Source organism: Oxyura jamaicensis, chromosome 4, assembly GCF_011077185.1.
Source record: "Oxyura jamaicensis isolate SHBP4307 breed ruddy duck chromosome 4, BPBGC_Ojam_1.0, whole genome shotgun sequence".
NCBI classification, from domain to species: Eukaryota; Metazoa; Chordata; class Aves; order Anseriformes; family Anatidae; genus Oxyura; species Oxyura jamaicensis.
Genome location: NC_048896.1, coordinates 54,783,777 through 54,804,511, shown reverse-complemented (window position 1 = coordinate 54,804,511; position 20,735 = coordinate 54,783,777). Strand labels below are relative to the sequence as shown.

General features: G+C 37.6%; 2 protein-coding genes across 7 annotated transcripts in view; one reads left to right on the top strand and one right to left on the bottom strand.

The window, feature by feature from the left end:
* The window catches only part of ANAPC10 (anaphase promoting complex subunit 10), a 176,571-nt gene extending 171,727 nt beyond the window's left edge, over positions 1 to 4,844 (bottom strand). For 3 of the 6 annotated variants that reach the window (XR_004750318.1, XR_004750316.1, XR_004750317.1), the window contains exon 1: positions 4,525 to 4,839. The gene's annotated coding sequence lies outside the window, so the exon portion shown is untranslated. Of the gene's footprint in view, positions 1 to 4,524 lie in introns of all 6 variants that reach the window. The other 3 variants (XM_035324541.1, XM_035324542.1, XM_035324540.1) reach the window with 3 other exon arrangements.
* A 143-nt stretch (positions 4,845 to 4,987) lies between these two features.
* Positions 4,988 to 20,007, top strand: ABCE1 (ATP binding cassette subfamily E member 1). The gene is made up of 18 exons (XM_035323420.1): positions 4,988 to 5,105; positions 9,529 to 9,696; positions 10,242 to 10,327; positions 10,845 to 10,942; positions 11,316 to 11,433; positions 13,251 to 13,388; positions 13,549 to 13,618; positions 14,711 to 14,807; positions 15,577 to 15,666; positions 16,018 to 16,139; positions 16,462 to 16,683; positions 17,156 to 17,215; positions 17,299 to 17,357; positions 17,521 to 17,631; positions 17,729 to 17,871; positions 17,958 to 18,080; positions 19,128 to 19,239; positions 19,476 to 20,007. Exons 2-18 carry the CDS (start codon positions 9,594 to 9,596, stop codon positions 19,521 to 19,523), a joined length of 1,800 nt encoding a protein of 599 aa, XP_035179311.1. The 5' UTR covers positions 4,988 to 5,105; positions 9,529 to 9,593; the 3' UTR covers positions 19,524 to 20,007.
* The last annotated feature ends 728 nt before the right edge of the window (positions 20,008 to 20,735 follow it).

Here is a 20,735-nt window from a genome sequence, read left to right as displayed (position 1 = left end):
AAAAAAAAATAAATAAAAAAAAAGACTTCCAGTACCCCTCTTAGACAGGGAATGAGATACTGAACTAGTCTGGCATCCACAGAATCCAGACCTTACCCACTACAGAAGGAATACAAGCCATAGACAAAAACAATATTTTCCAATATAAGAATATTTCTGCAGCTGAAAACTTTGTTGAATACCAGAAATCTGAATTCTGTAGTATATATTTGTCTGCACCAAAGACTTCCTATTGGCTTTTGCCTAATGTTTAATTTTGCAGAGTTGAGAATGACTTTCAGTTTTTTTTTGTTTATGACTCATTCAGATACAAGATTGCAGTCCTGACCACCATTAAAAAAAAAAAAAGAAAATTACATATGGAGTAAAATCTTAGCATTGACGACAGCAACTCTTGCAGAGGACCACAAACAGAAAGCCTTGCTCAAATACCATCATCTCGGGAAAAAATGAGTAGAATGCTACACAGCCAATCCAATCCCAAATACCCTGTATATACTCATATAGTTCACAGATCTACCAATTCTTAAAACATCACAAAAATTTCCTACAAAATTTGTGTTCAAAAACTAAATGGTATTAAGAAAAAATGAAATGGACAAACCATTTAGCCACTAGCTAGACATTAACACAAATCTTTTCTCCCCATTGTATTTAAGTATTGTGTTATCCTTTTTTTAAAAAAAAAAAAAACTTATCAGATGTTTATTGAGTCTTTAAAATGTAAAATGTAGTTGTGCTCTGATGAATTGGCTACACTGCAAATCCAATGTTTTTTTTTGTGTGTAGAACAGATCATAAACCGTAGCAGAAAATAATTTACTCTAGTTGCTACTTAGGACAACTTTGCTTTATATTTATTGATATCAACTTCACTCAAATACAGTATTACAAGTATTCTAATCTTTTGAGAATTTAAAACTGTCTTGGAAAAAGTTATATAACACTTGGTTCAGGGTTATCTGAAAAACAAACATTTTTGTCCCAATAACCAATACTCAAGTCATCTTTATTAATCATTGAGGAGACTACTTTCCTAGACTCATGAACTTTAAAACTCAAATCACATTATTTGTCTAAAGTATTCAGAATCCCTGAATGAACAACACACTGACATTTCTTACAAGCTGTAGGGTGCACAGAGAAGTCCTCAACAACTTTGTATTGCCTTGGTTCAGAGTTCTGAGGCATACATGCTGGGGATCTGAAACGGACATTGAGAATCACTGACAAATGAATCAGTCACAGATCATAGACAAGTGATAATTAAAGACTGAAAACCATCAGCATGTGAACTAATGAGTTGCACTACTCCAGTCACTTTTTCATGACTGAAGCTGTTTAACCAGCTTCATAACAATGTATTCTAGATAGCTTTGCTGAAGCTTCCTAATAAAAAAGAATTTTAAAAGCATGAAAGGTGATAGAAGTACAAAGGAAAATAATACTGTAACAAGCCAACTCACTCAAAAAAAAAAAAAAAAACACTTTTTGACATTTTACTAGAAGTACAAATTCCTTATTTTGGGAAAGACACAAATAGTTACTATTAAAAATAAAACCACACTTGCATCTGAATTAAGTCACCAAATGAAAAAAAAAAAAAAAGAATCTTAGACTAAGAAGACAATGGAATGAGAAGGACACAATGGTTTTCCTTTTTTTTTTCCCCCCAAGCTCCGGAGAAAATAAACAGTCTGTCTAGAAGCCTTTCTCCTTAGTATGTGCTAAAAATGGAAAGACATATTGCATCTATAGGAGCATTGGCTGGAAACATCTTCAATTTTCCAATCCTGTTACTCCAAATGATCATTAGTAGGCTTGCCATTTCTTTAATTGCAACGTGAACATATTAATGACTCAATGACATAACGTCACACTTTCATTTTGCTACTCTACAGTAGCAAAGTATGCTTCCTTTAATTAAAGCAAGAAAGCTGAGCTTCTTACCCCCAACCTGAACTCTTTATCCTTCAGAATCTTCCTTAGAAAAGTTAATTCTATCCTGGAGGACCTCCCCGTGAAATAAAAACGATTAAACCCAATTTAACAAAAATATGGTTTATAAACACAACAAAGTAGATTTAGATGGTTCAAGCGTTCTATCATTCATAATCAAAGCAGATAAGTCATTCTCATTATAACAGTGTAAGACACTTAAAAGATGCACACCTGAAAGCAAACCTTTCACAAATCATACACTCTCTTGCATCACACCGAAGAGGAGACAAAGGATACATTTTGACCCTTTCCATACCCAAACTCAATGAAAATTTTATGATTGTCAAGCAGTCTTCTCAAAGTACAATTTCTAATTCCACTGTGTTAGTACACAAACACTTAAATGCACACCTGTAAGGATCTTTGAGAGACCAGACTATAACCACCAGACATCTGTCCAGCCATTCACATTCCTCTCAAAGTGCCAGCTTCAGTATTTTATCTCCTTGCAAACACAGTTTTGCTTTAACATCCAACCCATATGTTATCTTCTTAAAACGAGAATAGAGAACTCAAAGACTAGTTTATCACTAACGCTTATGTAGCATCCTTTTTTTTTTTTTAAACCAAATTTACTTAGTTTCCTTTCTAGAAGAGTGCCTATGCCACTCAGTTTTCTTCAAAAATGAGGTCTTGCAAACCAAATATTTTTGCAGGGTCTAAAAGATCTACATACTATGGTTAAAAAACAATGGCATACAATTTTAACAAAGGTTCTTATAACATCATATTGTTAATATTTAATTTACTACACAATACAGCATTCAGACATTTTTGGGGATACTGTTTGCTATTCAGTAATACCTTTTCCATTTCTGCCTTTGACATTTTGTCCCTGTGTTCAGTTCCTCCCTCAGTTCTCATCTCTGTTGAGATTAATTACACTGATTTTGATCATTTTGCTTGCAATCTTTCTAACTTGTCAATGTACCTGTGTTGTGTTTGCCATTAAAAAAAAAAAAAAAAAAAAACAACATTCAAAACGGAATTCCCCAGGCGTTCACAACATCCCTAACAATGAATTATCTAAAGTCAGCTTCAAAATCAATTTTTCAATCAGCTGTACACAGGTCTCACAGAAATAATTTTTGACTACATTTCAGTACTTGTTTTTAACAACATCAACCCAGACAATGGCAGAAATCCTGTAAAACTCAAGAAAAATCACTTAGATTCCATCCTCATTAGAGGTTTGGCCCAGATATTAATAAACCAAAGTAGGCCATTTTCTGTTCACATGTGGTTTTTCATTGTCTTCTACTTACTGACAGTCTTCTCCCAAACCACCTCCCCATAACCTTCCAGGGGATAAAAACTAGGTTCGCTGTTCTCTGACTTCCTCACATCATCTATTCCCACTCTTGAAAAATAAAATAAAATCCTAAATTTAAACTTCTCCAGGCCTCAGAGGTGCACTCAATTTGTGCAAATGCTTAAAATAACTGCCTACAATTCAGAAAACACTTCAGCTTTATGAATTAGGGTGTTTTTGTGAAGTTTTTATCAGCTTTTGCTGACTATAATTTCTCTCTCTCTCACCTAATTTACCCTTTATCATTCTGACTGTCTTCCCATGGTACTATTAGAGCTGTAGAAAGTGTCTGACTACAACTTTTACTTCAAAACTGAACAAAGGCAGCACTACTCCAGACTTTTTGCAACACGCAAATTAAAATTTGTTTTTCTTATTTGTTCTAATAGAAAGGGATTTCATAGCTTGGATTTTTTGACTTTTATGCTTGTTCTACTCATTTTTTACCTCACAAGCTCTTTTTGCTGCTCTCATTTTTGTTGTAAAGGCCTTAAAACAACAAAGGGCCGCAAAGATCTCAAGATATAATCAGAAGCCAGGCTTTTACTATTTCTATTCAGATGAAAGATTAAATAATAATATTTAACGTGCAATTATTAATTTAATATTTAATAATGATATATTAATGATAATATGCTCAGTAGCAACCTATTTCAGCAAGAACCAGCTCTCCAGTACATTTGATCTCTTATGGTCTCAACACCTTTTTGAACACTTTTATTATTACTCTGCCTGTATCATATTGCTTTAAGTCTCTCTGAGGTAATAGCTTAAACCTTCCAGTATAAGGACCATAAGCATATATATTACTGAAAACAATAAAAGCAGTCACACATCAAGAACTATATTAGCAGTTTTTAATATTTGTATGTACACACACCCCTAATTATTCAAAAAAAAAAAAAAAAGAAAAAAGAAAGAAAATATTTGTGAGAGCATATTTAAAATATATTTTTACAGAAATGCAGACTTCCAGGACTATTAGGTCTTAAGAGCTGATATCGATTACTCGCAGTGTTTAATCGCACAGCAAGCAGAGGATGGATGCAGTCTGACAAGCCCGGCTGCTCACTCCAGCCACTCTGGCAGCCCTTTCCCACACTTTTTTTTGTTTGTTTTGTTTTTGTTTTTTTTTTTTTAAAAGGGGGGGGGGGGCTTCCGTTTTTAATTAATTACCACGTCCCCGGTCCGCAGTGCCGCGCTCAACTCACCTCCTCGGGGCTCCCCTCTCCCGGCGGGCGCTGACTGCAACACGCGGGCGCTCACCGAGAAGCCGCCAGCCCCAGGGGCAGCTCAGGGAGCGAGGAGAAGGAGGAAGGGCTGAGGGGGACACAGAGGTAACCGGCGGGGCCCGGAGCCGCTCCGCGGTCTCCCGCCCGGCTCCTCCTCCGCCACCTCTGTGACCGTTCAACGGCCGCGCACGCGTGGAGCCCAGCGCGGCGCGCGAGCTCGGTTTAAACTAGGGGCTCGGCGGGGGTCGGCCGAGTTCTGTAAGGTTCGGCTGGGTTCGGAAGGACTCGGCTGGGTTCGGAAGGACTCGGCTGGCTGCCCGCCAGCGGTCAGGGGAGAGAGAGAGCGAAGCCCCCTTCACGCCTCGCGCCGCTCCGTCCCCCGCGGATGACGCCAGCATCCTCCACGGTGAGCCCGTCTCCCCGGCGCTGCGCCGCGCAGGCCCCGCCCTGCGGGGGCGGCGGCCATCTTGGCCGGGCGGCAGCGGAGCACGTTGCGCTCGGCCCGCCGCGCTCGGCCGCCCTGCCCCGGCACCGGGGGCGCCTCACGGCGCCCAGCCTCGGTAAGCGGCCCCGTGGGGGGGGGGCGCGGGGACACGGCGAGGGGGAGCCCCGGTGCTGTTACGGGGGGTGGGGGGAAGCGGGGGAGCCGTTATGGTAGCTGGGCCTCGTCCCTCTCCTCCCCCCCCCCCCCCCCGTGGTAGCGAGCGGGGCCGCCGCGGCCCGGCCGCCTCCTGACGGAGCTGAGACCCCGGCGGGGGTGGGGTTCGCACGGAGCCTGCCGGTTCTCATCTGGCAGCTGGGGGGTTTTTTGGCAGCTGTCCTCTGCCGTGTGGCAGCAGAGCAAAACCGGAGGCTGCAGGAGCTGCCTGCGTGGAGAGAGAGGCCCCTGTGCGGGCTTACCGCGTCCCAGCGGCCGGGAGTCCTCGAGGGGAGAGAAGGGGTTCGGGGGCTTCTTTATTTTTATTTCTTTTCCCGGGGAGGTTTTTCCTGCTAAAGGAGAAAGCCGTGCTTTACGTTATTTTTGGAAAGTTACCGTGATGAAGAGATTGAGACTACTTTAAGGGCTGGCAAGGTAGTGGGGTGAGGCCGTTTTCACGAGGTATGTGTTAATAAACGAATACCCCCCCCAGAGAAAAAAAAAAAAAAAAAAAAAAGGCAGGTAGGGCTTTTCCTTAGGGCCACGGTAGCGTTCTCCCACTGGAACGCGTGTCGTTATTTCACCTGCAACTTTCTGTGACTGCCTTCGAGTTCTAACTTCGGTTTCCCCACTGTGATTTCCTAGGTCTAAAAACCAAATCCTGCTGTAACTTCATGTGGTTTCATTGCCAGTTTATTGGCATATTCTCAGGCATTTCATTTCACGTTAAAAGAAAATATTAAAGATTGAATGATAACTCATGCTATTCAGCACCAGCTGAACACACCCATGCGTAATGCTGCGTCAGTGTATTTGAGCATATGCTTTTCATGTTAACGTTGCATTTATTTTCATATTCATGTTGTGCCTCATGAGCAATACAAGTTAAATACAGTCATTAGATTTGGAGTTTGTTTAAAGCTCTTGTACAACATCATTTCAGTTTCTAAAATGTCAAAACCTCAAGCATAGACTGGTTCTTAATTTCCTAGTAGATCTTGTTTGTACCAGTGCCATGTACTACAGTATCTGCTTTGACACTTATAAATTTATTGATCTCCCGCATGCAGCTTGAAAGTTTGTTTTTTTTTGTGTGTGTTTCATTTAAATTTCCTTTGGATAGTCGCTATCTTTTTTTGTTCTTGTCATGGAGTCACTATGTGTAGCCCATTACCAATGGATTGAGAGAGAATTCTTGAGATGAATGATTTTCAGAGGATGCTTGCTTCTCATGCTCATTTCTTTCTGCTGTGTTTAGCTTAGATCAGGTGCAGTGTAGTTTAATAAAACGTTAATTATTTCTTTCTGCAAAGTAACCGAAGCATGACTCAATTCTGAACACAGCCCTCCTTCACCACATGTAATTGAATCATCTCTGGCTTTTCAGTCTTCATTTACGATTTTTGTTAATGTTTGCATGCTTAATTTTGAGTAATTCAAAGCAATTGCAAATCCTTCTCTGTCACTATTGACATGGTTCAATAAATTTTCATATAAACTCTAATGCCTTTGAGAGAAGAAATAAATACTGGTGTTTCTTAAGGCAAGTACATTTAACGTACAACCTGCAGAAGAAATTTCTGTTGTCTCTTGTGGCAGGATAGAATGGTCTTCTTTTGTGTCTTAGGCATGACTTAGTGGTTGTATAAGTGTCATAATTGGACTTACTGGGCAGCTTTTGGCTTCAGTAAATGATACTGGCAAAGCATTTGAAACTTTAGTTGTTAGCAGTTGTTACTCTTCTTCTCATGCTTTCACGTGTGTCTCCAGTCCATTGTTCTAGAAAGATTACCAGTTGTCACTCCATTAGAATTCACTGGTCCAAAATAACGTATGGCTCTGTAGTTAGCAACAAAGTAATGGTTTCCTGGCTTTGTCTTCAGTTCTTCATGATTTGGAAAGCAGAAATACAGGTATGAACTGTATAAATGCTTCTGAATACCAGTTCCTCCTGCTGACTGTACCTAGCAATTACTGCTATTTTGTATCGGAGCATATATATGTTGTTTGTGTTGCTGACCTGTGTTTTGAGAGGTCTGCTGTCTGCATCATCAATCATATTCAGTGTGTTAAATTAAGTAACTGCATATAAATATTTAGCTTGAGCTCAGTCTGCTTTTGGACACTTGGTTAATTTGCTCTAAATTGTCAATTCTATGAATTTTCTTTTTCTCTTGTGGACAGTTATCATCACAGACATCAGGACAGTCCTGGAAATATGTCGGAAGTGACAGAAATCGCAAAATTTGCTTTCTGAAAATGATTTAAGACCACTTGAGGGTTTTGGGTAAACCGACACTTCATCGTGTAGATGGGAGCAGCAATGCATGATCCCACACCTCCATACTGGTTCTGTAGTTCTCTTTGAATGCTTGCTACAATTACATCTTTGACCGTTAGACCATCCAAAATCTTAATCACAAATATGGTTATTTTCCCATATAACTAAGCTCCAAGAAAAGAAATCCATAGGCTGTTTTGTCACTTAGGAACCAAGGTCTGATTCAGCAATGGATGGCAGTGAAAACTTTTGTCTGTTTATGCCACTGAGATTGGCTGCAAAGCTTGTTGAAGTAGGTGGCAAAACCAAATTGTTTCAAGCCATTTAGAGTGACCAACCCATTTTCCTCCTCGGTTGCTTTAAGCCAAGCACCAGATGGGAAGGGTGGTGGAGAAGTGAGGCTGTCTGGTCTGCTATCTATGCTGCTCAGGCGCTAGCCTCTACTGAAGTTTGGGAGATTGGGTAGGGTACAGCAGCTTTGTCTGCTAGAGCTTCCTTTTGGAAACCACAAAAATAGCCTGTATGCTAGTTGGAGCCAAGATGACTAGCCGGGAGAGTCCTGCCCAAAAGATGTTATGGTCTGTGTCTGCTCGAGGTCCTGAGCCACACAGGCTGTGCTGGAGGAAGGGCTCACCGGGCATTTTCTCTGGGAAACGAAAGAGAGCAAGTGGTTCACGTCCAGATACTCTGTGTGCTGCAAACTACAGGGCTCCTGTGAAGGGCAGTGGGATGTATTTCTGAAGAACGAATTTTTGCCGTATTTGAAACGCTGTCAAAATCCATTATTTCCATGTTATAGATAATTACCCTGGGTCAAGAATCCTTACAGATCTTAAGAATAAGTTTCTTATTTGCAATTGTAAGAAAAATGTATTTGAGTGAGAATTGCAAACCCATTGCTCCATGTCTGCAATGAATGTACCAACCACTGGACTATGGAGTTGGTCAGCTTCTCTCTCTTACTGGCTTGGACCATGGATACAATCACAATGCTTGCTCTGCCCTATTTTGTCAATGTGGTCTAATGATACGGGATTAAAACATATTTTTAAAAAGTGACTTTACAACGTTCAGTCAGTTTTAATAACAATGATGTTATTGAGACTTTTTGCCTTTCTGTAAAAGGTTATGGAGTCAAGAAAAAAATAGAAATACTCTAAGTAGAAACTGCCACAATAAATTTGGAGGCATGACTTGGATTGCATTCACTTATATCTGACAGAATGTCTTTAGGCATTAATTTAAAAGTACTTCGGAAATTGAGAAGAGAAATAAGACTGCCACAATTAAAAGGAAGTACTGAAAATATTCATCATGGTAATAATTGATTTAAAAATACAATAATATCCTCACTTCTGATCTTTGGTCCCTGTTAGGTGCTGATCTCTTCCTTTCTTTCGTATTAGTAATATCTGTAGGATTCCTTCTAGCTAAAGTTCCTAAGTGGATTTAGGGAAGGAGCTAGGGTTTAATGTAATGCATATGCCGTATACCTGTTCTTGTTTCTTTTAGGATATTGAAGTCACAACCTTTCTTTATGTAATAGCCATATGTAGTAAGTAACCTGTAAAGCTTTACAGGTGGGCAAAGATGAACGGGACATCCAATAGATGATACTTTCTTTGATCAGAAATGTTGAAATCCTTTTCTTGGAAGCAAGTCCATGTGCAGATTGTGTGGAAACTGCAAGTATTTCAGGACTCGCTGACATTACATCTTTGAACCAGGAATATGTATTGCACAGAATCGAGATAATTCCCTTCTTACTATGGCATGCTTTTCCTGGAAACATTCTCAGATGTAATCAGGATTTTATTTTGCAGTGGAGAAAAAGGAACGGAATTGAAAGCTGATGTTAAAGATTGTGCAGTTTTTTGTACAGCAGTACCCTCAGCACTTGTATCTGAGTCTGTTTGCCATCTTGTTTGAAAGGGGGAGAAAACAGTAATCTTGCTCTTTTTTTTTCTCTCTGAACTCTACTGGTAGTAACTGCAGATACATAACTTCAGATATTTCCTGTGCTGTGAGTAATAATGTCCTATCTGGTTTTTCTTTTTCCTTTAAGATCTGGAAGATTCCCACCACTCCTCCTCATAATTGGTGTATGTGTGTAACCTTAAACTGCGCATCATGGCGGACAAATTAACAAGAATTGCGATTGTCAACCATGACAAGTGTAAGCCAAAGAAATGCCGTCAAGAATGCAAAAAGAGTTGTCCTGTGGTTCGAATGGGTAAGAGATGTAATTTAACCAAGTATTTAAGCATTTGGAGAAGTTCAAAGTAATGTCCAGCTGGAAGGGGTTGCTTTTTTTATATATATATAACTAACTACCTTTTGTTTGTCGTTTGTGCTTTCTTTTTATAAAGACATTAGAAGTTGAATATCATTGAAAGCATGAACAATTGGTAGCAGTAAGGCCAATTTTCAGATTGTCAGTGACTATTTGTGACTATTATAGTCAGCTTCAGTGACTATTCATGGAATGATTGAATCATAGAATGATTGGGGTTGGAAGGGACCTTAAAGATCACCCAGTTCCAATCCCCCGCCATGGACAGGGACATCTCCCACCAGACCAGGTTGCTCAAAGTCCCATCCAACCTAGCCTTGGGTACATGAAGGTGAGGCAACTTGTTACAGTGCCTCACCACCCCCATAGTAAAGACTTTCTTCCTATTAATTGGTTACCTGTTCTGTGGAATTTAATAGTCCTAGCAAGAAATACGATTCATCAGAAACTTTCTGATGAAAGTTCATCTTATTCTTTATCACCAGGAAAACTTTGCATAGAAGTCACATCACAGAGCAAAATAGCATGGATCTCAGAAACGCTTTGTATTGGCTGTGGTATTTGCATCAAGGTAAAAGGCTGGTTTATTTGAAGTGATACGATTTCTTTATCGTGCTCTTATGTTTAGCAATGCATATGGTAATTTCATAAAGTAACTTTGAGAATAATCAGACCTTGTTAACTGTTTATATAAAGTACTGTGTCAGGTTACTGAACTGATTGGGCTGGGGATGTTGGCTGTATCTTTTGTTTGTAGCTTTGTCTTGGAATGCTTTGCTTCGGGGCAGGAGGCGGGGTTGGTTGGTATTGTGGCAATAGAGAGCTAACAGCAGAAGGATGCTCTCCTAAGAGAGATCTAGCATATATGCTGTATGACTTGCTTGCAGTCTAAATTGCTAAGTATTTAATTTGAAAAGTGTGGTATGGAACTTCTTCGGAGTTGACTAAGTAAATGGCAGTGAAGTAATTTTTTGGTAAATATTTATAAAAGAACTCTTAAGTGCACAGCTACGTGCAGTACAGGAAATAAGAGAATTTTGTTAATAAATTGTATGCATGAGTGATATATATATTTGTTTCAATTACAGAAATGTCCTTTTGGAGCCTTGTCAATTGTTAACTTACCTAGCAACCTGGAGAAAGAAACAACACACAGATACTGTGCCAATGCCTTCAAACTTCACAGGTATTTTATTTTCCAGACCAATGTAAAAGGGATAAAAATTTTCAAGTTTTTGTTAATCTAAGCCAGAAGTTCATATCCAGTTGTTCGTGATTATTAGCTCAGTAGGTTCATTTTTGAATGTTAATGACAATTTTTCTTTCTTAAAAGTACTATCATTAAACTCAATTTTAGTACTAATTTTACAGAATTAGTGTTCCCACTAGTTAAAAAACATGCTGTTCTATTTTTTTTTTCTGAATCATGTATTGTTAGGTTAACAAAGTAGGCTCAAATAATCAGCAAGTCTGAAAACAGGATGTAATTTTTACCGCTAAATCTTGGTGTCTGATGGCATTAAATCAATATAATCTGAAGTTATCAATGTTGCATACAGGTTGCCTATCCCTCGTCCAGGGGAAGTACTGGGATTGGTTGGAACCAATGGTATTGGAAAATCAACTGCCTTGAAAATCCTAGCAGGAAAACAGAAACCAAATCTTGGGAAATATGATGTATGTATCAGCAGTAAAATACAATTGCTATTATAGATAGCTGTGGTTATACATTTTCACTGAGTTTTCATAATCATTAATGTGGTGGGATTTGCAAGGATAGGGGCACTTTACCTCATAATAGCCACAGACCTACTCCACCCTGAAACAATAGAAGGATGGTTTTAAGAGGCTTTTTTTTTTCCAAATTATCTGTGTCTTTCAAGAAAGATAATGGTAGTAATTGTAACTCAATGAAGATGATTATCAGAAGCACATTTTGTTCTTGCAATTACAAGGTTTTTGTTGTTTTTTTTTTAATGCCAGTCCTTAAAATGTAATCAACTTCCCTCCCCAGCCCCTTCCTTGAAGTTACATAATTTACTTCTTTCCCACCAAGGGATTTAGGTTTTGGAGTTCCCTCTAAGTCTGAACGGTTCTAGTGTCTATGAGCACCATGTATCATTTTCATCTCTTGTGCTTTTTTTCTTTGATTTTTTTAAGATGATTTATAAAAGTATATGGTTATCATAAGTTGATGATGATGTTTCCCACTGTAGACTTTAACACTGTTCTGAAAATTATTAGTTTATCTTGTTAAATACTTAGAAATATCAATGTTTTCAAACTGTACAGTAAGGAAGCAAAATAATTTACAAGTTTGTTTATCTACAAAACAAACTACTCCAAAGAGTAAATATTATTACAGAAAAGACGTAAATAATCACTATTGTGACTCTTCTTATCAGGTAGTATTTCAGTTATCACCTTCTTACCTTCACATCACCTTGTGGTGTGTGTTGAGCCTTTTTTCATCTGAAAGATTATCATTTTAATGAATTATCCATTTCATGGCTGTCACTTAAAACTGCAAAGAAATCATTATTTTCCAACTATATTTTCCATTCTCATTCAAGTTTGGTTTATGTTATTTTGTGGACTTCTTGTTTCAGATGGTAGTACTGCAGAAATAGCAAAACTTTTTCATTCTTTCAATGTACTTAATGGAATTGCTCCCAAAATCAGAATTCCCTGTGAAGAGCCAAATCATTATGACCACAGAAGCATGTGGTATGAATCAAATGTTACATGTTGCTTCTGCTCCAAAACTTAGGCAGCATTGCCTCTTTGTCTTTGCTTGGTTTGAAAATGTGGCAGCTGTTATCACTCCGTTTGTGTACTGTTAACCATCAAAATAATTTAGCACTATTCAAAGTAGTAATGCTGTGCAAAACAACACTCTACAGGTTAGGTTGTGGGTTTCTTTTTTTCTTCTTCGCCTGAGTGATTGCTCTGAACAGGTTTGTTTTGGTTTTATTAATCAAGATGGGCTTCTTGTAATTTTTCATTATTTTGTCTCTTGGTTTCCTTGGAAATGTTGTCTGGAAGCAGAGAAGGCAACCAGGTTTTTGTTGCATCTTTTGTGGAAGTTGATTATATCAGTCCAGCCCTTTTCCTTTTTATTAGCTGGGTCAGGTAGCTAATAGATCCAGCTCACAAATCCATACCATCTTTTTTCCCTGAGAGGTAGTTTGTCTTACGGGTTTTTTTTAACCTTCTAGGTGCAAATTTAAGAAGCTTTTTCTTGCAAGAGCTAGTGACAGCACATCTGAAGAAAAAAGAATATATTAGCTTTTGACCTCCATTTCTAATTAGTTTAGTTTGTTCTTAATGGAAGTTTAGTAACAGCCGTTTAGTAACTAGCTTTTATCCAGGCTTTTTTTTTTTTTAATCTTGCAAGCATATCCTATTTACTGTGTTGGTTGGAGTTATAATATTAAACATTTTTAATGCATGTAAAATGGTATAAGTAAACATAGGCTTTAATTTTGTCACAGGATCCACCTGACTGGCAGGAAATTCTGACTTATTTCCGAGGATCTGAATTACAAAATTATTTCACCAAGATTCTGGAAGATGACCTAAAAGCTATCATTAAACCTCAATACGTGGACCAGATCCCTAAAGCTGCAAAGGTAAGCACTTTCATTAGCTAAACAAAACTGGGGCCTTCTCCTGTAATGATTCTTTTGTATTTCAATATTTTATTTATTTTAATGTGAAAAATCCACTGCTGTTTGAAATAATTATTGTTGAAATAATGTTGTTGGGTTTTCTGTATTGCTTTTCTTTTAGGGAACAGTGGGATCAATTCTGGATAGAAAGGATGAAACTAAGACACAAACTGTTGTATGTCAGCAGCTTGGTAAGTAATTTTGTAAGGTCAAACTCCACAGAGACTGAGAAACTGGTATTTACTGGAAAAAAAAAAGTTACTGCTAATATAACGGTCAGTTTAAATTGTACCAACTTTAAAAATAACAAATATTCAAAGATGCTTTGGAATAAAGACTAGGGCTTGCTGTATGTATTATCTGAACCAATGCCAGTAATGCTTTCAAGTGACAAATTAATTGACGCATGCTAGTTGATAGAATCAAATGCAGTTTCTCTTTCATGGTAGAAAATGTTAAGTTTTAAATCTGGAAAAAATCCAGTTACCAGCTGCTCTTCTTGCTTGCTTTACAACTTGAGCAAAATTATAGTATCCTGTGGTGAGAACCATTGCATATAGAAAGTATTATCCAAGCACCAAAAAAAAAAAAAAAAAAAAACAACCTGTATATAGTTACAATGGGAGTAATACTCACTTCTGAGAATCAAGTAATTAATCAGAACATCTGCATAGTCCAGATAATTTGTGTAGGTGTTTTGTATTGTTACCTAAATTCAGGTGTTGCAAAATTACCAACAGGTTTCTTTTTGATAGAGCTGAGTAGTAAAGGTTGCAGTATGTTGTGCCAGCAGGAGTATGGTCTGTGAGCCATGCTTAACTTCTTAGTGAAATTGTTACGTTCTTGAAATGTCTTGCTCATAAAGCTGACAAGAAAATACTGGCATCAGCCTTTTGCTATAATGATTGGAGGATTTGATTTTCCTGAAAATTAGAACTTTTTAATAAAGTCTAACAAAGAAATTATTTAAAAATTAGTATGGTTTCTTTTTAGGGACAGAAATCATCACTAAACGTATTGTGGAAAAGCAAATAGGAGTGTAATCCTTCTGAATGATAGGAAGCAGCCGTACAAATTAATTAGCTAGTGCTGCAGAGAAGCCATAACTCATTGTGACTCTTAAGAACAGTGTTAGGATAATTTCCTATAAACTGAATGCTTATTTTACTTTTTTTTTCCTCTGTGTAGGATGTCTGCTGTGATTATACATATGTCCATAGGTAATAAACATATGAATTGTTGTGTTGGGTGTAACAAATCTAAAACTAGCCTCTTATTTGCAGACCTAACCCACCTGAAAGAAAGAAATGTTGAGGACCTTTCAGGAGGAGAACTTCAGAGATTTGCTTGTGCGGTTGTTTGCATTCAGAAAGCTGATATGTATGTTTGATTTACTTCTGTTACACGTTGCTTCTAATAACCTGTCTCATAGTATGGTCCTCTAGTTTACATTTATTGTTAAAAATAATACTTTTTGTTTGAGATGTTTGAACAAAAATATTTTTATTAGCTTTTACAAACTAACTCAGCAGCTTGGATCTATATTTCTTCCATATATAATGTGTGGTTCTCTATATTATAATTCATCTGAACAGAAATGTAATTTCAGAGAGGTAGCTATTTGACAGTGTACCTTGATTTAATCCTTTTTGAATAAGAAATAGACAGAAATAAGATTCTTCACATGTATTGCGACCAGAAAATTTTAAAAATGTCTGGTCCACTCCTTGGATCAAGAAAGCAAGAGCAGGAGACTTAAGTTTTTCTATCTTTTTTGTTTGTTTGTTTTTTTGATTTAATGGGGGGGGGGGGGGGCGTCTTATAGGTCTATGGGTTTGCACTTTTCACTTAATTTAAGGTGAGTCAGAACAGAGTGCATGAGATTCCTAGCTAATTGGTGACTCCCTATAGCACTTGATAACTTTTCCAGAACTTCTGGTGAGCTAAGGCTTAATTCGGCTTGTTTAATAATTTCATGTTATAGTCATCAGAGATTCAAGGCAAGTGTCAGTATATAATACTTGTTTATTCTCTCTTAGTATGAAAATAAGTTTCTATTTTTGTTTGATTAGTGGTTGAAATGTTAGTATTAGATTTGAATATGTTGAAGCTTACATTCTCTAAGACTTATTCTTTTTTTGGGGGTTAGCTTCATGTTTGATGAACCTTCGAGCTACCTAGATGTCAAGCAGCGCTTGAAAGCTGCCATTACTATTCGATCCCTAATAAACCCTGACAGGTAAATATAAATTTTAAATGTTTTGCTAGACTGTAGTAGTAGGTGACTAATTGCAAAGTAAAGAAAGTCAGTCTATCTCCTTGTAAGTGCTAATTTCTCAGTATGATACATTAACAGATGTTTAAAATATTCTAAGTCAGTAGCATCTTCTTCCTGCGCATTTTGGAAACCCGTTTCCCATTGTTTCTGTAGTTACTATTTCAGCATTGGGGTATATTATGTAGTAAATCTGTGAAAATCATGTTGATAGCTTGTGTGTCTGCAAGACTACACTAACTTAGTGTTCTAAGTAAAGAAACTTATTTCAACACTAAACTTCTAAACAAAAAAATCTCTGTGACTATTTTTCAGGTACATTATTGTCGTAGAGCATGATCTAAGTGTGTTAGATTATCTCTCCGACTTTATCTGCTGCCTGTATGGTGTGCCAAGTGCTTATGGTGTTGTTACTATGCCTTTCAGCGTAAGAGAAGGTAATTCTTGCCATATTTTGCTTTTTAAACCTACAAAAAAAATCTGTAAAAGAAAAGGGTATCAGAATACTGGTAGTCTACTATGTAAATATATGTTTTTCCTGTTATGTAGTACTTTGGTAACTAAAAAAAATTTTAGTTAGTTTGTTCATTGAATTTGCATCATTTCTACACTTTAAACAATGTTTTTTGCTGCTTTGACCACAACGATTTAAAATCCAACCTTCTCCATATCTGCCTGGAATTCACAGCCAAGAACTAAAATTCCTTCTATGTTGCTTTTGTTGTAGGCAGTTTTTAATGATCTTTTCTCCCTTCATAGGCATAAACATTTTCTTAGATGGCTATGTTCCAACTGAAAATCTGAGGTTTCGAGATGCATCTCTGGTATTTAAAGTGGCTGAGACAGCTAATGAAGAAGAGGTTAAAAAGATGTGTATGTACAAATATCCCGGAATGAAAAAAAAGATGGGAGAATTTGAACTCTCCATTGTAGCTGGAGAATTCACAGATTCTGAAATTATGGTGATGTTAGGGGAAAATGGTAAGTGGAATTCTTGTTGGAAGTGATTACTACAGCCCTAAATACTTTACTGAAGCCTTACTACCACCTAGGAGCCAGGCTTCTACTGGTTTTAAGTCCAGCTGAAGTGCTCATTTCCTAGTGAAGATGTCTATGCCATGAGCTTCCTCTACACGCAGTGGGAGCTTGAAGCTAATGAATGTTAATGATGCTATTGTCTTGATTTATAATTCCATTTTAAGAACTCCAGTTGGCAGGATGATGATTGACCTCATGAGTGTAGCTGCAGGTCTAGACTACTATAGCATTAGGTACCTTTGATTTGAAAAAAGCAAGAAATAGCAAGTACTAATTGCTTGAAGTAAATAGAGGAATTCTCTCCAATTTTTGAATGTGTTCTTCACTAAGTATTTTGTTTTATCAGTGACTTAATTGGTATAAGTCTAAGTTATTAAAAGTGTCTTAAATGTATGTAATTTGCATTTTATTTTAGGAACTGGCAAAACTACATTTATCCGAATGCTTGCAGGAAGACTTACACCTGATGAAGGAGGTAGTACTTAATAGATCAGTTGAAATCTATTTTGAAGGTAGTGGAAAGACTCTGTTTTCATTATAAATTTTCTCTCTTTATAGGTGAGGTCCCAATTCTAAATGTCAGCTACAAGCCACAGAAGATCAGTCCTAAATCTACAGTATGTTTAAGCCTTATTTGTTAAGTACTGTGTTTGCTGCAAAAAGCATGTTGTTAGTACACAGGTAGAATTTCTTTATGCCTAGAATAGTTAAGCAGGTTTTGTTCTTATTTTCTTATAGTGGGGCATGTAAAACTGAGTGACAAAATTTTTATTTTGATAGGGAAGTGTCCGTCAGCTGCTGCATGAGAAGATAAGAGATGCCTATACCCACCCCCAGTTTGTAACCGATGTAATGAAACCTCTTCAAATAGAAAACATCATTGACCAGGAGGTATTAATGGCCTGAGACCACATGTAACTTTTAAGTCGGGTACCAGTTGAACATCAAAACAGAAATGTGGCTCACTCTTCTCTTCTCTTCTTACTAGGTTCAGACATTGTCTGGTGGTGAGTTGCAGCGTGTTGCATTAGCTCTTTGTCTTGGTAAACCTGCAGATGTCTACCTAATAGATGAACCATCAGCGTATTTGGACTCTGAACAACGTCTCATGGCTGCTAGAGTCATGAAACGGTAAAGTAGACATAGTGGGGAAAATACTTGAATTTTACAGTAGCTTTGCAATCAATCTACATTCAGGTATCTCCATTTTCTTTCAGTTTCATTCTCCATGCTAAAAAAACAGCTTTTGTGGTAGAACATGACTTTATCATGGCTACGTATCTTGCTGATCGTGTAATTGTTTTTGATGGCGTTCCCTCCAAGAACACAGTTGCAAACAGGTAAGGGACTTGTTTGGGTTAGTAAGCAATATATAAGATGACAGATCAGAAATAAATTGTTTATCAGAAGCATTAACAAAAATGAGGTGAAGTGTCCTTGCCTATTGAAACTTACGCTGCAATTAAAGTCAATTAAGGCAGACAAAGCTAGACCAGCTCCTGGCTTATACCAGCCTTAAGCAACAGCACAGCAATTAAATTGCATTTGGAGGAGGAGACGTCAGGGGCATCAGCTGGGAAGAATGAAAAAACAGCTGACTGTAACCTGAGTATGCTTACGGAAAATAACTTCCAGATCTATTAAAGTAGTGAACTAAGGCTCTTTGTGGCACGTATGCAAATATTGTGTGAAGTACAAGTCTTAACAGTAACACAGAAGCCACAGACAGCATGCGTTATATTGTAAAGTATAAAGGTGTCCTTCTTGGACTTCTTTACTTTTTGTTCCTGTAAATAATTCCATGTAAACTATGGAAACTTTGAGGAGTAGCCCTATTAGAAACCAGACTTTTAGACCAGTGTAATTATCAAGTACTTAATATGAGCTAGATGAAGTAAATATAGTGGTCTTCATATGTGCCAGTCTGTTTCTAATGGCATTCCTCATAGAAATATACTTGTTTGAATTAAGAAACAAAATCAAATCACATTAACTATTACTTCTCAGCATCATATATTACAATTTTTGTTATACCTCACTATTGGTGCAACTTCTTTTTTTTCCTTTCATGCAAGTAATGTGCATGCCAGCACAGAAGTGTGTATATTCAGTGAACAGGCAGCAAAGGTAGTAGTCTGAGGATGTGTAGACATGCTGGGAATTGCACTGAAAGATGATAGTTATTATTAACTTCTTGTTTGAGACATTTAACTGAAAATGTAGCATATCTTGGGATGTCAAATACCAGCTTACAGAACTAAATGAGCTCAGGATTGAAATCAAAGCTGTCTCTAAACTACAGGCATACCTGCTTGTATAAGTATAGAACTTCTGAAAATGTAGCTGGGAAGTATGATGCTGTTTCTAACGTTCTCCTCTCCTAACAGTCCTCAGACTCTTTTGGCTGGAATGAATAAGTTTTTATCTCAACTTGAAATCACTTTCAGAAGAGACCCTAACAACTACAGACCAAGAATAAACAAACTCAATTCAATCAAGGTAAGTAAGAAGCACCTTTACAGTGAGGAAGCCATGACAGTATAAGGCAGACTAAGGTTTTAAAATAAGGAACAAAACAAAGACTAGTCAATTTTTGCTGTGCTAGAGAACAGAATAATAAGGAAATAGGAGAGTAATAAGGAAAGCAGAAAGGAAGTTAGACAAGCATCATTTAGTTCAGCTATGTTCAAGTATGCTGAAGACTATTTTAAGTAACGCTCTTTTTTCTTCCCCAGGATGTAGAACAAAAGAAGAGTGGAAACTACTTTTTCTTGGATGACTAAATACTGAATCTGAGCATCTTTTGTAACTGGCATATAGAAATGCATACTGAAATTTAATACTTGTGGATAAGAAGCTCAATCAGGTTTTAGAACAATTCATCTTCTGGAGCTTAAAGTCTCTTACTGCGTGTAACATCTGAGATCAGTAGCAGTGTATAAATTCTAGGCTGCGTAAAACTGCCACTTTCTATATTTTGGTGACATAACCCTGTTCTCAGTGTTATAATTCAAAATAGACCATCTTGAATTATGCAAATGAGTCTCCAGCTTTTTCAAAATTTAATGGAGGTTTTCAATTCAATATATTTTACTCATGTACCACGTGCTGACCAGACTTCCCCTTTTTGAAAATCCTTGAAGCTGTTTTCTGTACAAGATACGGAGACTTGCCGTGAATGTCAAGATACAGAAGATACTCTTAATTTTAAAGATGCTGAATCTCTCTGGATGAGGGTTTCATAAATAAACATCCTCCTACCTTACAGTTCTTTTGTGATACAGTGCAAAAATTATTCGATTGTTAATTGAGCCATTTATGTGTATTTATGTCATGCACACCTTAAGTCCTCTGTCCCTCTGCATCTTCTCAGACCTAGTTACAGGAGAATAATCAGTTAAATTAGATACTGAACTCCTTTCAAGCTTCACTTATGCAGGTTTAAGGCAGGTAAGGACTGACTGGTTCGCAGTGCTTTGATTTACAAACTCAACAGTATACTGTGGGAAAATGAGGTTTTTAAGCAGTAGAACTGTCTCAAAAGTACTGACCCCCTGTCAACACAGCCTTCCTCCTGCACTATTCTGCAATATAGCCACGAGGCTTATGCCAAAATGGTAACTTTTTTAATGGTAACTTTTTTATATCCTCCTATATAAGAGGGTAGGGCAGCTCATCTGTTGGCACAGTGTCCCTCAGATTTAGGGGGGGGTTCTAAGAAGCTGAACAGAATAAGGGTTCTGTTTATGTGCATACACTACGTATCTTGTTGCTAAGGCTTTGAATAGCACCCCACTGAGCTTAACTCTTACAGCACTCAGTGCTCGCTTAATTTTCAACCTGAAAAACTGAGGATTGCCTCTTTTGAAATACTTTATCTGAAAAGTATTTCAATTACAAAAAACAAACATCTACTACCACTTTGGACAGGAACTAGAACTCCTGACCAGGAGTTTTTGGAGCTTGCGTACCTGCTCATTGCTGACTGATGGTAG